The sequence below is a fragment of the Canis aureus genome, chromosome 24 (genome assembly GCF_053574225.1).
Source record: "Canis aureus isolate CA01 chromosome 24, VMU_Caureus_v.1.0, whole genome shotgun sequence".
NCBI classification, from domain to species: Eukaryota; Metazoa; Chordata; class Mammalia; order Carnivora; family Canidae; genus Canis; species Canis aureus.
In genome coordinates, this window is record NC_135634.1 from 15,697,175 (window position 1) to 15,714,927 (window position 17,753).

General features: G+C 44.7%; 1 protein-coding gene and 1 pseudogene across 1 annotated transcript; one reads left to right on the forward strand and one right to left on the reverse strand.

Moving 5' to 3' along the window:
• Positions 1-186: 186 nt before the first annotated feature.
• Positions 187-12,837, forward strand: LOC144295829 (complement C1q and tumor necrosis factor-related protein 9A). The gene is made up of 4 exons (XM_077868384.1): positions 187-256; positions 5,495-5,681; positions 10,251-10,313; positions 11,663-12,837. Exons 2-4 carry the CDS (start codon positions 5,516-5,518, stop codon positions 12,433-12,435), a joined length of 1,002 nt encoding a protein of 333 aa, XP_077724510.1. The 5' UTR covers positions 187-256; positions 5,495-5,515; the 3' UTR covers positions 12,436-12,837.
• On the reverse strand, positions 6,201-7,320 carry LOC144295828 (alcohol dehydrogenase class-3 pseudogene; annotated as a pseudogene).
• Positions 12,838-17,753: the final 4,916 nt, after the last annotated feature.

Below are 17,753 nucleotides of genomic sequence, written 5' to 3' on the forward strand. Positions count from 1 at the left end.
AAGGACAGGGAAGGGGGTAAGGAGCTAAGTTTTCTGCACTGGTCCTGGGAGAAGATGCTACCTGACTCCTGTGTGGCTGCAATTTTTGAAGCTCTTCCAAGACATCTTGTGCCTTACTCCGCTCCCTCCCCTTCCTGCTGTTTTGCAGACAGGCCCACTAGGGAATTGTACGGCAGGAAGGCATGATTTTATTTAGTTAGCCCTTGATTCCTGGTGTGTGCGGCACCTGGGTGCAGCCTGCAGCCCTGGGGGTCAGGTAAGTGCATTAGGAAACGATTTATTTACGTTCAACCTAAGGCATCGGAGTCCTAAAACAGCTCGTATGTTCTTGGTGTGCGATGACCCTGCTTAATTATTTGCAAAATAGGCAGAGTCTACAGAGTTTGGGTGGGGAAAGGAACAAGCTGGTCTCACAATTCATTCTTGAGGAAGAGAGTGGACAGGAGAGAAGAGCAGATTTTGAAGTTCTTCTGCCAGAACATTGCAGTCTGGCTGGGAGGAGGGATGACGCTATAGAACAAATTGTAAGAAGAGCAGACTTTCCTAGAGAGCTTTCTAGAGAAGCCCGCCGATTATCTGGCACAAATTTCAGTGTGTACATTTTTATATTTATGGCTATACTGATTTACATGGTGTAGCTTAGAAACAAGCCCCTCCACATATGTTGAAGAAGAAATACGTGACGTGTACAGTGTATGGGACATGTGGAAGAAAATGTATTTAATGAGGAAAAGTCTTGATTTTTATATTCTTAAACTGTTGAATCTGGGAGGGATGTTAAGGGTTTTTTCATCCTTTGAGTTTGATGCACTGAAGCAGAGGCTCAGAGGCTGGGAGATCCATCACAGATTGCTCAGCTGGCCTCTGGCAGGTCTTGTATTAAATTAGGTGACCTCAAGGGACGCCTGGGGGCTCAGCGGTCAAGCATCTGCCTTCGGCTCAGGTTGGGATCCTGAGGTCCTGGGATGGAGTCCCACATCGGGCTCCCCGCAGGGAGCCTGCTTCTCCCTCTGCCTGTGTCTCTGCCTCTCTGTGTCTCTCATGAATAAATAAATAAAATCTTTAAAAACAATTAGGTAACCTTTTATCAAGAAATTTAGTGAAGGAGAAATACAGGTCAACATAGGAGAAACAACCCAGAAATCGGAAGTTAACTGAGTCAGGACCTATTGTGTGTGTCTGGGTGGGTGGGGGGTCCTATAAAACAGTAACTCCAAAGCCCCTTGCAGTCTTGTGCCTCTGCTCCTGATGTGCCAGTGTGTCTGGTTTATGAGATCACAGCAGAAGGCCAGGGTCCTTCACCTCGGGAACTTGACGTTTAGCAGAGGGATTGCATCTATTCTCTCTGATTCACAGGCTTAGATGGATCTGTCTGAGGCAGTGATATTTTCAGTTTTTTAATATCCAGGGAGGACTCGGCAACTCTGACAGTTGGGCTGACTATGTGTCACAAACCTCTCTCACTTTGGATGAGCGCTCACCCCTTTGACACAGAAGCCTTGTGTTAATCAAGACGTGGGCTTAGTAGTAGGGAAAAGAGACCCCAAATAAACACGTTTGTAGCAGACTTCCCTCTCTCTCTCTTTTTTATGACTTTATTTATTTACTTGAGAGAGAGAGAGAGAGAGAATGCACAAGCAGAGGGAATGGCAGAGGGACAGGAGAAGCAGGCTCCCCCAGGTGAGCAGGAAGCTGGACTTGGGGCTCGATCCCAGGACCCTGGGATCACGACCTGAGCTGAAGGCAGACACTTAACCGACTGAGCTACCGAGGTGCCCCTATACTTCTCTCTCATGTCAGGGATGGGCTGATGGGCAGGTCTAATCTGTGCTGGCATCAGAGACCAGAATTTTTCTATCCCCAAAGTGTTGCTCACCTTCAAGGAGTCCTAGATGTCTCAGCCATGCTCACTCCAGCCACAGGAAGGGAAGGTGCCCAGGGAGAGTACAGCCCTTCCCTTCGAGGCTGTGGTCCTTGCACAGATCCCTCTTGTTCACTTCCCACTGGCCAGAATCTAGTTTCATTGTATTATATGGGCTGCTGCAAGGGAGACTGGGAAGTGTCCACTGTGGGCAGCCACCTGCCACCTAAAATTTCTAATCCTGGGAGCAAAGAGAGGAGGTGATAAAGAAACTAGTAATCCCCACCAAAAACATTGACATGGATTAAAATTAATACCCAGTCACATCCCCAACGTGATGCTTTGCACACTTTTGGAAATATCCTGGAGCCAGGATATTTCTATCAAAAGTTCTTTTTCTCTTTTTAAATCATTCAACAAATATTTGCCTGTGACGCACTGAAAATAAGTGAGTGAAAAGATGCAGCTGCTATCCTCAAAATGCTTTAAGTCTAGGGTGGCACCTCATAAGTGACCCCCAGCCTAGGTGCAGTGTGGACGACAGATCGGGGGGTGGCGGTGATCCAGTGAAGAGAGGAGGGAGGAGGGAAGGATGGGAGATGGGAGTTCCTAGCTCCTGTGCATTCTGGAGAAACACCAGACATAGGAACGAAGAGTTGAGTGTATCAACTAATGAGCCATGAAACTAGTGAACTGAGGAACCAGTCCATGGCTTTGTGAGACCACAAATGTAACTTTTAATTTTTATAAATAACATATTCATATGTTTACTATATGCATTCCCTGTGCAAACCCTCATGTCCCTCTTCTTAATTTTCTTATTCGAGACAGTGCCACAACTTATTTCACTACTTATTTGGGAGCAAAGCATATTCGGTGATTCAAAATCATTTGTTAAAGGTTGTCTATGTGCTAGGCATGAAGGATATGCAAGGACACTAAACTAGAGAAAGAAATTATGGAAGGACACATGCTTGCTTCGATCTTAGTTCTTATCTAGCTGGAGGGCAGAAGGGAGTTCATCCTAATTTGACACCTTTATGATCCTGTGATCTTTGTGTTATTGGATAAATTGTAATACACATTAAAAAAATTAAAACGGAAAGATCTAAACCTCTCAGAGGTTGGTCTATGCCATTTAGATTTGACTACTACTAGTCACTTCTGAGTTAAACAAAAGAGGATGATGTAGATTATTTATGGAATTTGGCTCTAAGAAAACAACTCAATTTCCTGAAATGGTGTAAGTCTGTGACTTCAAAGGGAAACATCTGTATTTCCTTTTCCAAAAATATTTTATTTGCATCCGACTGGACCATGTGATATTTAGAAGCTTCCATAAGATGGCGATCTAATCCTTTGGGTGACAAGTCGGCCAGGTTTAAAAAATACATACCTTAAAAAAAAATACATATCTACAAATACTGTAATAGACACTGTAAAGAAAAGCATTTTTTTTATGACTGATTTTTTTTTAATTTATTTATGATAGTCACAGAGAGAGAGAGGCAGAGACATAGGCAGAGGGAGAAGCAGGCTCCATGCACCGGGAGCCCGACGTGGGATTCGATCCCGGGTCTCCAGGATCGTGCCCTGGGCCAAAGGCAGGCGCCAAACTGCTGCGCCACCCAGGGATCCCAAGAAAAGCATTTTTTAAAAAGGAAAAACTCCCATCATTCCATCATTCTAAAGCAACCAAGTCACTTGGATATACTTGCTTCTAGCTTTTGGCACTATGCATCCATAATGACAGGCACATTCAAGATGTGCACATTTTAGTCTACTTTTTACAGATTCAACACAACATATACCTTTTACATATTTCTATGTGACCTACATAATTATTTAAGTGATTACATAATCTACTTTTGAACCGCTTATTGTTGTACATTATGTAATACGCACTTTTTCACTATTATGATAATGCTGTGGTTAATACCTTTGGCACACAAATTTGGGATTATTAAGAAGAATTTTCGGGATGAGATCACTGGGTTTAAGACGCCTTTTCTCTTTAACTTTCCAAAGGGCTGTGCAGACGTCTGTTGTCCTCAGCATTGTATGAGACACTGGGTTGTGACATGTTTCACTAGCCTCATGTTATTTTTTTTAACATTCTAAGATACCTGCCACCACACATTCATCTCATTTAACACATATTTATTCAACACTCTGTTCCAGGCTTAATACTGAGTACTAAGAATACAATAAGGAGGAAAATACAGTCAGATGAAGAGTCAGACTTTTAGCCATCCAGGGACATAAACACATGTAACCCCCAATTACGGCGCCACAAGAGAGAGGGACGCGGTGGCCCTTCCTGGGGTGACTCAATGTAGTCAAGAAAGTCCCATGAGTCTCGTGTGCACACTGCCCTAGGGTCTTACCCGTGTGTTCTCTTTGTCTAGAGCACTTGACCTAATTAGCTGCTCTGCTCCTTCAGATCTGATTGCAAACCTCATCATCCAGCATTGCCTTCACTCATGGGGCTGGAAAGCAGACCAAGAACTTGAGAGGGGACTTGAAAGTCTACTTTACAAACTGTGTGCCCCATGTGTGTGTTTGTGTGTGCGTGTGCCCTTCGCAGTGCTCTCCTGTAGAAACAAAACCTTAAGGAATATACATGTGATCATACCAGGACTGCTTGGAACCCTTCACTATTTTTCATTCCATTTTATTCTTTTTATTGTGGTAAAATATACATTACATACAATTTACCATTTTGGCCACTTTTAAGTATCCAATTCAAGGGCATTACGTACATTCACATTGTTCAGTGTCCCCACCATCTACTTCCGGGAATTTTTCATCTTCCCAAACTGTCTCCATTGACCACTAGCTCCCACTCCCACTGTCCCAGCCACTGGCCACCCCCATTCTACAGAAACCCTGTAAGGTGACGACTCTGGGGACCTCATGCGAGTGGAATTGTACAATAGTGGTCCTTTTGTGTCTGGCTCATTTCACTTAGCATGAAGTCTTTAAGGTTCATCCATGTTGTGGTAAGTTTCAGGATTTCCTCCCTTTTTAAAGGCTGAGTCATATTCCATTGTATGTACGTGCCACGTTTTGTTCAACCATCTATGCGTCAGTGGACATGTGGGTCATTTCCATCTTCAGGCTGCTGTGACTAAGGCTGCCATAAACATAGGTGTACCAGTATCTGCTGGAGTCTCCACTTGAGATTCTTGCATCTATATCCAGAAATGGGATCACTGGATCAAATGTGAATTGTTTGCTTTTCTACTGAAAATGTGCTTTCAGGCACATTGACCAAATGTGGTTTTTACAGCAGCCCTGGGAGATAAGTATTAATCTCTTCTTTGTCTCTGAAAAGCGGTTTACCCAAAGTAGAGTGATAAATGGAAGTTTCTGACTTGGGACTTAGCTTCCTTCTTGATCACTCACCATCAAGAGTGGACCCAGTCACATGTTTCCTTCCAAGAGCAATGGCCTTCTGACTGTAAGCAGCTCTGTTGGCTACCCGCTTTGCCCCCACCCCCCATCTGTCCTGACTGTTCTGTCCAAGGCTGAGCAGGGGTGGGTGTGGGTCCCATGACAAGGAATGGAGGCTATGTCTTGTGACCCCAGAAACAAAGTCTTCCCCTTCTGGTCTGTGTTTCCCTCTTGCAGTTCAGCTGCGCCGTCTGAACCATGAGGATCTGGTTGCTCCTGCTTGCCGCTGGAATCTGCATGGGAAACGTGAAGTCCCAGGACACGTGCAGGCAAGGGCACCCTGGCATCCCTGGGAATCCTGGTCACAATGGTTTGCCCGGGAGAGATGGACGAGATGGAGCAAAGGGTGACAAGGGAGAGGCAGGTACTTGCCAGCTAGTGGCCTTCCGGTGCCCTTCCATTTACACCTCCATTCCTCTTAGATCATTCATTCATTCATCATCACCAGTGTAGTCATTGTCTGCCTGCTTCCCCCCTTCATTTGTGCATCCATTGCCCAGAAAGCAGTGGTGGAGAGCCTGCTCCAGGTCAGATTCTGGGGTACGTGGTGCAGGCCAAGACCAACAGGGCCCCCCTTCATGGATGTTCTTTTTTTAATGCAGAAATTACTTTTATTATGTTAGAATATTCCTGAATGGGTTGGCAATTATTCATGTGAAGGAGAGTTCAGAAAACAGATTTATGACTGTATTAGCCTTGTCCTTGGTTAGAGATTTATGAATTATACAAAAAATATTATTCCCTAGAGAAGATTACTCTAGAAGTAGTAGTAGAGAAGGTCTAAGAGGCTGTGAACTTGGAAGAGCATCTCCCTGCTTGTCTGGCTGTTCCAGTTGGACCACAAGACTTCGGTACAGGGATGGACATGTTTTCTCTGTTGAATTTAAAGCTTTACAACAGTTCAAATGCTCTTTCCTGCATGCAACAGGTCAAAGGCTTCGTTAATTTGGTCAAAAGACAGACAGTGAGTCACAAATTCATCAACTTCTTTCTTTTTGGACATATATTCAGACACGAACTTTGGGACACTTTCCACACTCTTCCATCCTTCAAAGGCGGTGCCTTTCCATACACGCCCTGTTACCAGCTGAAATGGATGAGTGGCGATTTCTTCACCTGAAGCACCTACTCCAACTATGACGCTGACACCCCAGCCTTTGTGTCAGGCCTCTAGTGCTGCTCTCATGACTTTCACGTTACCAACAGTCAAAGGAATAGTCCACTCCCCCGTCAGTCATTTCAATGAGCACTTCCTGGTTGGGTTAACTGAAGTCCTGGGGGTTGATACATTCAGAGGCTCCAAACTTTGGCCCTTGAGAATTTATCTTTATTGATGTCCACACCAATGATCCGGGATGGACCAGCCACCTTACAGCCCATGATAGTCGCCAATCCAACTCCTCCTAGGCCAGAGACGGCACAAGTAGAGCCAGGCTCCACCTTGGCAGTGTTCAGAGCAGCACCATAACCAGTTGAAATGCCACAACTGAGAAGGCAGACTTTATCCAAAGGTGCTAAAGGATTAATTTTAGCAACAGAGATATCGGCCACAACTGTATATTCAGAAAATGAGCTGGTTCCCATATAATGTAAAATTGTCTTTCCTTTGCAAGTAAATCTGCTAGTACCATCTGGCATTAATCCTTTCCCCTGTGTAACTCTTATCTTCTGGCAAAAGTTTGTTTTAGGATTTAGACAAAATTTGTATTCTCCACACTGTGGGATGTAAAGTGGGATGACAGTGTCACCTGCCTTCAGCTGCGTAACCCCTTCACCAACACTTTCTACAATTCCAGCCCCTTCATGTCCCAGGATCACTGGAAAACTCCCTTCAGGATCAGTCCCACTCAGGGTGTAGGCATCGGTGTGGCAAACTGCAGTGGCAATAATCTTAATTTGAACTTCATGAGCCTTTGGGGGTGCCACCTCTACCTCTTCTTAGAGAGAGGCTTTCCTGCCTCCCAGGCAACTGCAGCCTTGCACTTGATAACCTGGTTCGCCATGTCCTCTCTGCTCCGGGTCAATGAGGGGGGACATCCGGGGTGGGTCTTTCCTGGATGTTCTTATCTAGACGGGACAACTGTTAGCCATCACCTCTGTTACTAAAGGCCATCTTCAGAAGTATATGATGTTGTAGATCCTTCTGCCTCAGATGGCAGATACTATGGGTCTTTGGAACATGGGGCCTATAGAGAAATCTGGTTGCTAAATATTTAGCTGAGAGCACCCAGCTACAGTGCAGGGAAGAGTTAATGCCTTGCCACACAGTGAGGCAGGCGATGCAGAATTACAGAGTATACAAAAGTAGATGATAGTACAGCCACAAGCTGTACTTGGGTGTGTGTGTCCTGTGCTGGAATCTGCCTTGGGGCTTGAAGATTTGGGGACAGGATCTAGTCTCTGGGAAAGAGATTTGCAAAAGTCAGAATATGTGAGTGGTTTCCATAACACCTACTGATGGGTCTGGTTCTTGAACAGGGTTCTTGAGCCTGGCTCTGACCATAGGGTCTTATACCTGAGACATAAGCAGACTGATCTACATGGTGCAGGGAGAAAAAAAATCAAAACTACTATTGACATTTTATTTCTTTTTAAAAAAGATTTATTTGAGAGAGAGAGCAAGTGAGCATGAGTCAGGGTAGGGAGGGAAGTGGGAGAGAGAGAGAGAATCTCAAGCCGACTCCGGCTGAGCTGAGCGCAGAGCCCAACATGGGGCTTGATCCCAGGACCCTGAGATTACAACTTGTGCTGAAATCAAGAGTCAAACACTTACTGGACTGAGCCATCCAGGCGCCCCTACTATTGACATTTTAAAAAATAATTTAGATGAAGAAAAAAATTGAGCTTTAAAAATATTTAATATATGACTTGGCTTGGATAGCCTTGTTTGGTCTCTTTGCAGATGGACATGTGCCATTTGAGGCCTGAAGTGGGTCCTGTGGGAGGAGTGTGAGCTCTCACAGGCTCACTGTCCATCACTGTGCTGTGGCGTACTGTGATTACATGTGCCCAGCCAAGGGATTTTCAAATTGTCCTATCAAACCATCACAAACAGACGGGTGTCTGAAACCCTTCTGCAGAGGAATTGAAGACTGAAGGTCGACTTGACAATGCAAACTTTAAAGAACCAACAAAAATAGCAGAGCTGTCATCTATCCCTCAGTGTGAATTCTTCTACCGTATGTGAATGGGATATAACGATGATGAACTAGTTAGCTCTGACAGGAAGCCTGACAGAAACCTGGAGACTTTTAAGACTTTGGCCCTATGAATTTACATTTACACTCATTAAAATGAACCTCATCCTATGTGTAAACTATGCCATGAGGTATCAGTTATTAATAGAAACGCTCCCATTAATGAGACGTTCCAGGACTCTGTGTGGAACATGAACACAAACCACTGTTACTTTTCCTAAACAACACATTATAGTATGAAAACCTCACTAAGCTTAATGATGAACATTTAGAAGCCTTTTTGATATTTCATAATTATATCATAGGATTAGACATTCCTCTGGCTGGACTAAAAATGGTTGAAATAGGGGTGCCTGGGTGGCTCAGTCGGTTAAGCATCTGCCTTCATGAAGCTCAGGTCATGATCCCAGGGTCCTGAGATCGAGTCCTGCATTGGGTTCCCCGCTCAGCAGGGAGTCTGCTTCACCCTCTCTGTCTGCCACTCCCCCCACTGCTCGTGCTGTCTTGCTTTCTCTCTCTCTCTCAAAAAAAATCTTTTAAAAATTATTGAGATAATACACAGGAAGCAACATCAGGATGGACTAAAATTAAGGCTTTGCCAGCAAATGCTGTTGGCATATAGATTTTTAAAAAGTCTTTGCTAAGATCTGGAGAAACAAGTAGACTTAGGGGAAGTCTACACTACAGATGAATGAAAGTCCAGGTGTTTCCCTGCTTGTGGCATTTGGTGTCCCAAGGGGGTTGTGGGGTGGGCTGGATGCAGCAGATGGTCACCAACCATCTCTCCAACCACTACCCTGCAAATCTGCTCTGTGGAGTCTCCAATGCGTAACATCTCCAGTGAATCTGTGTCACTTTTTGGTGTTAGGCCGATCTCATTTCTGGGTAGTAAGGAGCCCAGTCCCAGTGAAAGACAGAGCCTCACTCTTAATGAAATCCATTCCCCTACTCTCCCACTGGGACCACAGTGCATGTGCATGTGTGTGCGTGTGCACCTGTGTGTGCATATGTGTGCATACATGCACAGGATACACTTGTGTCTTCATGATGCCCTCATCTTTTGCTTCTATTCTTCTTCCTTACAGCAAGGACTACCTTTGACTGTAGATGTGCTGACTTAGGACATGGAAGCTGGAGCCCAGGGTAGTAGCCTGTTCTGAGCTCCAAACTCGTGTGGTAGGCAAAACCTCACTCATCCAATGTTCCCAATGGGGTCTGTCATGCCAGCTTGATCAGCAACACTTACCACCGCTTTAAGGTGCTGGAGATCCTTCCAGAATCCTCCCTTCCATCTCAAGTAGTGCCCGGTAACCCCAGTCATCTTTGTTTTCATAGGAGGTTAGTGAACTCTATGCAAGAGTGATAGAAAAGGAGAATCGAGAAAGCCACTCCATGCCTCCAACAATCTGTCACTACACAAGTTCCCCTCACAAGAGAAGGGTGTAATTGTGACCATCTGTGCACATACTCCCTCCCTCCAGTCCTGCCTTCCCAGAACTGGGTGCTTAGGAAGTCTACCCAACTCATTTCAAAATTTGCTTCTTTTACACCACTCAGCACCCCTGCTGCTCGCTCACATCTGCCTCCCTCTATCTGCACTTCTGTGAGGGGCATGTGTGTGTCAGAGCCAAGCACACTCCCAGGACTCTCCAATCTACACCCCTGACTGAGACCAACGTCTAGGAAATTCAGAATTGGGATTTTAACTCTTGTCTGTTTTCTTCTCTACTATCTAGGAGAACCAGGACATCCTGGTGGCCCAGGGAAGGATGGAATGAATGGAGAGAAAGGAGAGCGAGGTTAGAAACTGTGCTCCATTTTACCATGCTCTAATTCTGAGTCATTGGTGACTTAATATCCAAGGACTAGTCCTTTGCTAGGCTCTGAGAACAATCCAGCAATAAGGGCAACACGGCTCTTGTTCTCTAAGAAGCTCAAGATTCTTTTTCTGTAAAGGGCCAGATCACAAGTAATTTCAGCTTCACATGCTCTACGGTCTCTGTCACAACTGTAGAGGAAACCAGCCACAGATGCTACCTAAGTGGGGCTGTGTTCCAGTGAAACTATGAAAACTAAAATCTGAATTTTGTGTAATTTTCACATATTGCCGAATATTATTTGTGACATTTAAAAATGCAAACCATTTTTAGTTTGTGGGCCATAAATATGCATGGGAGGCTGGATTTGGCTCACGGGCCATAGTCTGCTGAGCCTGGTTTAGTGGATGAACATTGAGGAGTACCATTAAATTTTGACTCAGTGCTTCTGGCAACACTGCATAGAGGAGGTGGTGATAGAATTGGGTCCTGAAGGTAAGGTCATTGTGACTGAGGGGGAGACAAAATGGTCACAATAGCAAACACAAAAAATGTTCATTTTGTGCTAGATTGTTCTAAGTGCTTTTCACGCATTGACTCAATACGACAGCCTAGAAACGAGGTAGTAATTATTATCCCAATTTTACAGACGAGGAAAGAGAGGTGTAGGTAGCTAATCAGCTTGCCTAATGTCCCATTGTGCTTATGTGGAGGAGACAGGCTTGAACCCTGGCTTTTAACCCCAGACTTCGTGCTCATAACCACTGGAAAGCATGGAGAATGTACGCACAGTGACCATCAGCGTGATCTAGTTGGTACAACGGACAGCCTCAAGCGGACAGCAGAGAGCAATGACTGCCACACTATATGAAGACTATACTCTGTGTTCACTCCCATGAGGAGTTTTTTAGGGGATGTCACAGACCGAGGGCTGAGAGTCAGCTAACTAAAAGCAGCCTGAGCTCATCTGCCTTTGATTGTTCTTCCCTATTCCAAAGACATGTTCTCAAGGATCAGCATTGTTTAGTGGTCAGAGAGTGTGATGGCAAAGAGCTATAATTTCTAATGTGAACCCCAACACTAGCACAGTAGGGTCAGAAGGTGTTTCTTAGGCACACACGTGTGTGGGCATGTGTGCGTGTGCTCATGTGTACACTGTGCACTCAATTTAGGAGTAAATTAATGTTCAATGTTCAGACTCTGAGCATCTCCTGAACCTGGGCATTGCTTTATTCCATCCATATGCTCAATAATGCAAAAGTCAAAGTTGGTTTTACAAGGTGCTGTTTCACAAATTATCTTATTCATTTATTCTTTCTTTTTCCATGCAGGAGCAGATGGAAAAGTTGAAGCCAAAGGCATCAAAGGCGATCAAGGCTCACGAGGACCCCCAGGGAAACATGGGCCAAAGGGACTTGTTGGTCCCATGGGAGAGAAAGGCCTCAGGGGAGAGACTGGCCCCCAAGGGCAAAAGGGGGATAAAGGTGGTGTGGGCCCCAGTGGTCCAGAAGGGCTAAAGGGCAGCACTGGGTCTTCAGGCCCAATGGGTCTACCTGGTCCCATGGGCCCCATTGGAAAGCCTGGCCCCAAGGGAGATGCTGGGCCCTTGGGGCCCCAGGGAGAGCCAGGAGTCCGGGGAATGAGAGGCTGGAAAGGTGACCGGGGCGAGAAAGGGAAAATTGGTGAGACTCCAGTCTTGCCCAAGAGTGCTTTCACCGTGGGGCTCACGGTCCTGAGCAAGTTTCCTACTTCAGATGTTCCTATTAAATTTGATAAGATCCTGTACAATGAGTTTAATCATTATGATGTAGCCACAGGGAAGTTCACTTGCCACGTTGCTGGGGTCTATTACTTCACCTACCACATCACTGTTTTCTCCAGGAATGTTCAGGTATCTTTGGTCAAGAATGGGGTGAAAATACTGCACACCAAAGACAGTTACATGAGCTCTGAGGACCAGGCCTCGGGTGGCATCGTGCTACCGCTGAAGCTGGGAGACGAGGTGTGGATGCAGGTGACAGGAGGGGAGAGGTTTAATGGCTTATTTGCAGATGAGGATGATGACACAACTTTCACAGGCTTTCTTCTGTTCAGCAGCCAGTGACAGGGAGGCCTGTTGGGGTCTGCCTCCCTGGCCACTCCGAGCTGGCTTGGTGAACGTGTTCTCAGATGATTCCACTCTATGAATTGTTCTCATTACTGTAATAATTGTAGAGAGGCAACAATAGGAAAGTTATTCCTAAAGCTGATTTTTTTGTGACTTACATTGTTGTTTCCAAGAGTAGGTTTAAAAATGCTTGCAGTGGGGTGGTTGGCTGGCTCAGTCGGTAAAGCATGTGGCTCTGGATCTCAGGGTTGGGAGTTTGAGCCCCATGTTGGGTGTAGAGATTACTTAAAAATAAAATCTGGGGGTGCCTGGCTGGCTCAGTTGGTAGAGCACGCAACTCTTGACTGGGGGGTCCTGAGTCCGAGCCCCACATTGGGTGCAGAGATTTCTTTTAAAAAATGCAATAAAATCATAAAAAATTAATAAAATCTTTAAAAAACATTTGCATTATTTATTATAATTTATTTGTGATTTTTTTCTCATTTCCCTTATCTGAAGAAATCTTTGCATGTATGTTCCTTGTGGGACTAGTGTTCTGATGGCATTCTAGCGCTTGAAGGAGCCGTATCAGGACTTGGCCCTCACCTGAATTTCTGACGACTCTGGGACACAGAAAGGGGAAATGTTCAAATGTTCATTCCATTTAGTGGGTAATAAAAGTTGCAAGCAGGTGACAACGAGATGTCCTAGAAAGCTGCAGGGTACTTTGCTCATCATGCTACTTAGGTTTTAATCACCATTCAGTCTGACAATTAGTTGTTTCTGAGACCATTTGCCAGACTTGATCTGTGCTAGTTTCCTGGGACAAAGTATACACACTGGGGACTTTAAGACAACACAAAGTGTTGTCTGCCGGTGCTGGAGGCTAGAAGTCTAAAATCAAGGTGTCAGCAGCACCAGCCTCCCTCTGAAGTCTCTGAGGACAGTTCTACCTTGCTGCTTCCAGCTCCGGTGGACCCAGGCATCCCTGGCTTGTGGAAGCATCCAGGCCGTACCGCCATCCTCACATGGCCGTCTTCCCTCTGTGTCTGCCTGTGTGCAAACATCTGTCTTCTGATAAGGACACCAGTCATTTGGAATAGGGGCCACCCTAATCCAATATGATCTCATCTTAACCTGATGACATCTGGAAAGACCCTGTGTCCAAATAAAGTCACATTCATAGAAACCCAGGGTTAGGACTTTGACAAATCTGTTTGGGAGACAGTTCATCCTATAACAGACTGCTCTGGTCCTCCAAAATTCGTGATCCTCCCCAGGGCCAAATCCCACATCCCCCAAAGTCTTAACAATGTCAGCATCAATGCTAACTCTAAGAATCTCACGTAAAATCTCTCCAGCTCAAAGTCCCCAATCTTGTCATCTAAATCCTTTATGTCAGCTACAGGTAAGATCTATTATGTGACACATCCTGGGGCAGAATCTCCCTCTGTGAACCTGTGAAACCAGACACATTCTCTGCTTCCAAAATACAATGGTGGGGAAGGCACAGGATAGGCAGTCCCATTCCAAAAAGGAGAAAAAGGAAGGAAAAAAAGGGATCACAGGTCCCAAACGAGTCGAAAACCCATCAGGGAGAATTCCATTAGATTTTTTTTCACTATTTATCTTACAAAAATTTTTTTAAAGATTTTATTTATTTATTCATGAGAGAGAGAGAGAGAGAGGCAGAGACATAGGCAGAGGGAGAAGCAGACTCCTTGCAGGGAGGCCTGACTGGGACTAGATCCCGGGACTCCAGGATCACACCTCCGGCCAAAGGCAGGCACGGAACCACTGAGCCACCCAGGGATCCCCTATCTTACAAAATTTTTAAATGAGTTACACAGAAGGAAGAGGTACCTGGACAGAGACATCAAACAGAGTTACGGTGGAAACCAGAGGATGCAGATGAATATACCAAGAAATCTGGGAGGTGAAAAGAAACTTGCCTTTTGGGCCACAGAGGATATTTCTTCTTCAGAAATACCTCTCATCTGGTAAAAAGCATCCTGGTGTGCACTCTCAGACAAGTCTTTCAAGTGGTGTAGACACTGGAGATTCAGGCCTGGCTAATAATAAGAATAGTACCTTCTTCTGGCCACAGTGACTATTTCCAAAATGGTGATGGATCCAATCAGAGCCAATGAGATGCAAACTGCAACTTTGGAAGGCCTGTGGGGGTGGGGGTGGGGGTGGGGAAAGAAGGCAAGATCTTCTTCAGGTGAAGCTAGAACTTCAGCTGGCAGCCATTTAGCTAATCTGGAGAGCCCCAAAACAAAATCAAGCAAGGCTGGAGAAGACCCAGTTCCCATGACATTGTTTAGAGCCCTAAATCCAGCTGTTCCTGAAGACAGAGATACTAGAGATATCCCTGAACTATGGTGTCACTTGAGCCAGAATGATGCAGGGTTTTTGTTGTTATTGTCATTGTTACTACTGCTCTTGTCTAAAAGAATATTAAGTAGTCTAAGGCCCAAGGAGAGGGAAAGCACGATTGTACTGGAAAATGCCCAAGACTAAGAGTAGAGACGTATGGGTTGTGGTTCCAGCCATGACAAAAGAATTTGAAGTGGATACGTTATTTAGCTTTTCTGTGCTCTAGTCTATCATACAGTAGTGCTGGAATGTAATAACTTCATATGGTCCCACACCTCTAAAATTCTGGAAGTATCACATATGCCTAAGTTAACTCAATATGCTTTTCTAGGAGTTAAAAGCAACTAATAAAGAAGCAGAAGGATGCAAGCTCAATGCATATTCAAGCTATGCTATTTTCCAAATCACAGTCTGGGGCCAGTTTGCCTGACAGGGGCGCCTCTAGAAATTGGGACTTAGAGCCATTCCTTCCGTACTCCAACAGAGTCAACACTGACGTGATGATATCTTTGTTCCCTGGGAAACATGGGATTTTTCTGAATTATCATTATAAGCAGCACTGCTGTAAATGAAATATTGAAAAATTACTCGATGGTTATGGAAAATTCTGGAAATGTACAGAAATACTTTGCTTGCAGGCATTTTAATGGCCTTCTTTAGTTTGTTTCTTCTAGAACAGAGCCAGGACTGGGGTGAAGCAAGTGAGGCCCCCAGGGTGCAGCAGAGAAGGAGAGGCTCCCTTCCAGGTGCTGACATTGCAGGCACATGACCCCGACACTGAGGGTCTTCTTCAATTTTACATCCCAACCCTTATGTCTCCCTTGCTGCCCTACTTCGGCTCAGCTGTAGTGTGACTGATCACTCTATTTCTTGAGCCACAGTGGCCTCATTTTTTGGCTTCTGTGGCTTTCTCAAATTGTAATAATCTAAGCTATTTCTCCCCAGTGTAAAGCCTAGTTTTGTTATGGACTGAACAGTACAAACTCCTTTCTACTTAGGAACACAACTTTATAGGTTGAGATAAAGAAAAAACACATTTATGACCCTACATAGGATAGAAGCTTTTATGAAATTATTTTTTTAGGTCAAATACAGAAGATGAGATATTAAACATATCTTAAAGGATTTCAAGAAGATGAAGTTGACTGGCAGGGGTGGAGCGTGTCTAATCTGCCATTTGAGAGTATTGTTCATTGCTTGTCTACGAACTTGGACTGCAGTTTTTATTTTTATTTATTTTTAATATATTTTATTTAAATTCAATTTGCCAACATATAGTATAACACCCCATGCTCACTCATCTCCTTAGTGCCCAACACCCACTTACCCCATTCCCCCTTCTGCAACCCTTTGTTTGTGGACTACAGTTTTTAAAAGTCTAACTATGCCAAGTCTCTCTGAAACCAGAAACCTTGTTAATTTAGGATAAGTCATCAACCCCTGAGGACACTTTTAGGCTTAAATGTTGCATTACAATGGTTAAGTATCCTTGTATGGCAACCATTCTGGGCTAAAGGAAGGCTCTCAGATTTGAAACACCTTTTAAGAAAATATGACAAAGTAAGCATTTTTGTCAAATATTTTGATGAATTTTCTTTTTTACATGTCACATCTGACATCTTTGTAAGGGTCTGCTATACAGGCATTAGGTCTATCATATGGGACAGCTGCCCTAAGACCCAGCCAGTGACCAAGAATATGATATTACCATGGAGGTGGGGATTTGGGGATTTTAAATCATTTTAAATCTTTGATTAAAGAATCAGTAGAGGGGCATCTGGGTGGCACAGTCAGTTAAGCATCTACTTTCAACTCAGGTCATGATCCCAGGGTCCTGGGATGGAGCCCCGTACCCAGACATTGGGTTCTCTGCTCAGTGGGGAGCCTGCTTCTTCCTCTCCCTGTGCCATTTGCCTTTCTTGTGCTCCCTGGCTCTGTCTCTCTGGCAAATAAATAAAATCTTTAAAAACAAACAAAAATTAGTAGACATAGGAAACAAACTGAAGGTTGCTGAAGGGGAGGAGGATGAAGGGATGGGGTAACTAGGTGATGGGCATTAAGGAGGGCGTTTGATGATGTAAGGAGCACTGGGTGTTATGTGCAACTGATGAATCACTAAATTCAGTATAAAATGAAATCACAACTTATCAATCAATTAGGTTTTTTCTCCCTTCCAGGCTATATTGAAAACAAACTTTTTTGCTGTGTGTGTGGAGGGTGGAATGGAAGGAGGGAGGCGGGATTAGAAGCTATCTATAGAAAGCATGTACCACTCCTGGCTTTAACTTCTGACTCTCTGGAACTTTCCAGAAGGTTCTTAGGACTCCTCAAACCCAACAGGCAATGTTAAAATGAACATAGATTTACTCTAAGCCCAAATACTCTGGTGAGATAAAGCTCTGGAATGACTTAAAAAAGGAATTTAAGAAAACGTGACTATGCATTGCCTGGGAACAAACATGTTCACTTGGGTTATTGGCTCCTCTGCACAAGTCACACTTCTGGCACCCAAGGCAAAGGAATCAACCTTCTGTGGTCACAGAAGACCACAGCCATCAACACCCTCTGCACTCATACTGATTTAACAGAATCACTTGGTCTCTAGTTCCTGCATAAAACCGAGGTGGAGAAGGGCAGCTGGGTGGCTCAGCAGGTTAAGCATGGGACTCTTGATCTCAGCTCAGGTCTTGATCTCAGGGTTGTGAGTTGGGACCTGCACTGGGCTCCACTGTGGATGTGGAACCTGCTTTATAAGAACAAAACAAGGGATCCCTGGGTGGCGCAGCGGTTTGGCGCCTGCCTTTGGCCCAGGGCGCGATCCTGGAGACCCGGGATCGAATCCCACGTCAGGCTCCCGGTGCATGGAGCCTGCTTCTCCCTCTGCCTGTGTCTCTGCCTCTCTCTCTCTCCCTCTGTGACTGTCATAAATTTAAAAAAAAAAAAAATATATATATATA

What these genes read in the sequence shown, in the direction of transcription:
- LOC144295829 (XM_077868384.1), top strand. Translation starts at nt 5,516, where the DNA reads ATGAGGATCTGGTTGCTCCTGCTTGCCGCTGGAATCTGCATGGGAAAC. An exon ending in GGGTGACAAGGGAGAGGCAG is followed by an intron (nt 5,682 to 10,250) that starts GTACTTGCCAGC and finishes TCTACTATCTAG; the next exon opens with GAGAACCAGGACATCCTGGT. An exon ending in TGGAGAGAAAGGAGAGCGAG is followed by an intron (nt 10,314 to 11,662) that starts GTTAGAAACTGT and finishes TTTTCCATGCAG; the next exon opens with GAGCAGATGGAAAAGTTGAA.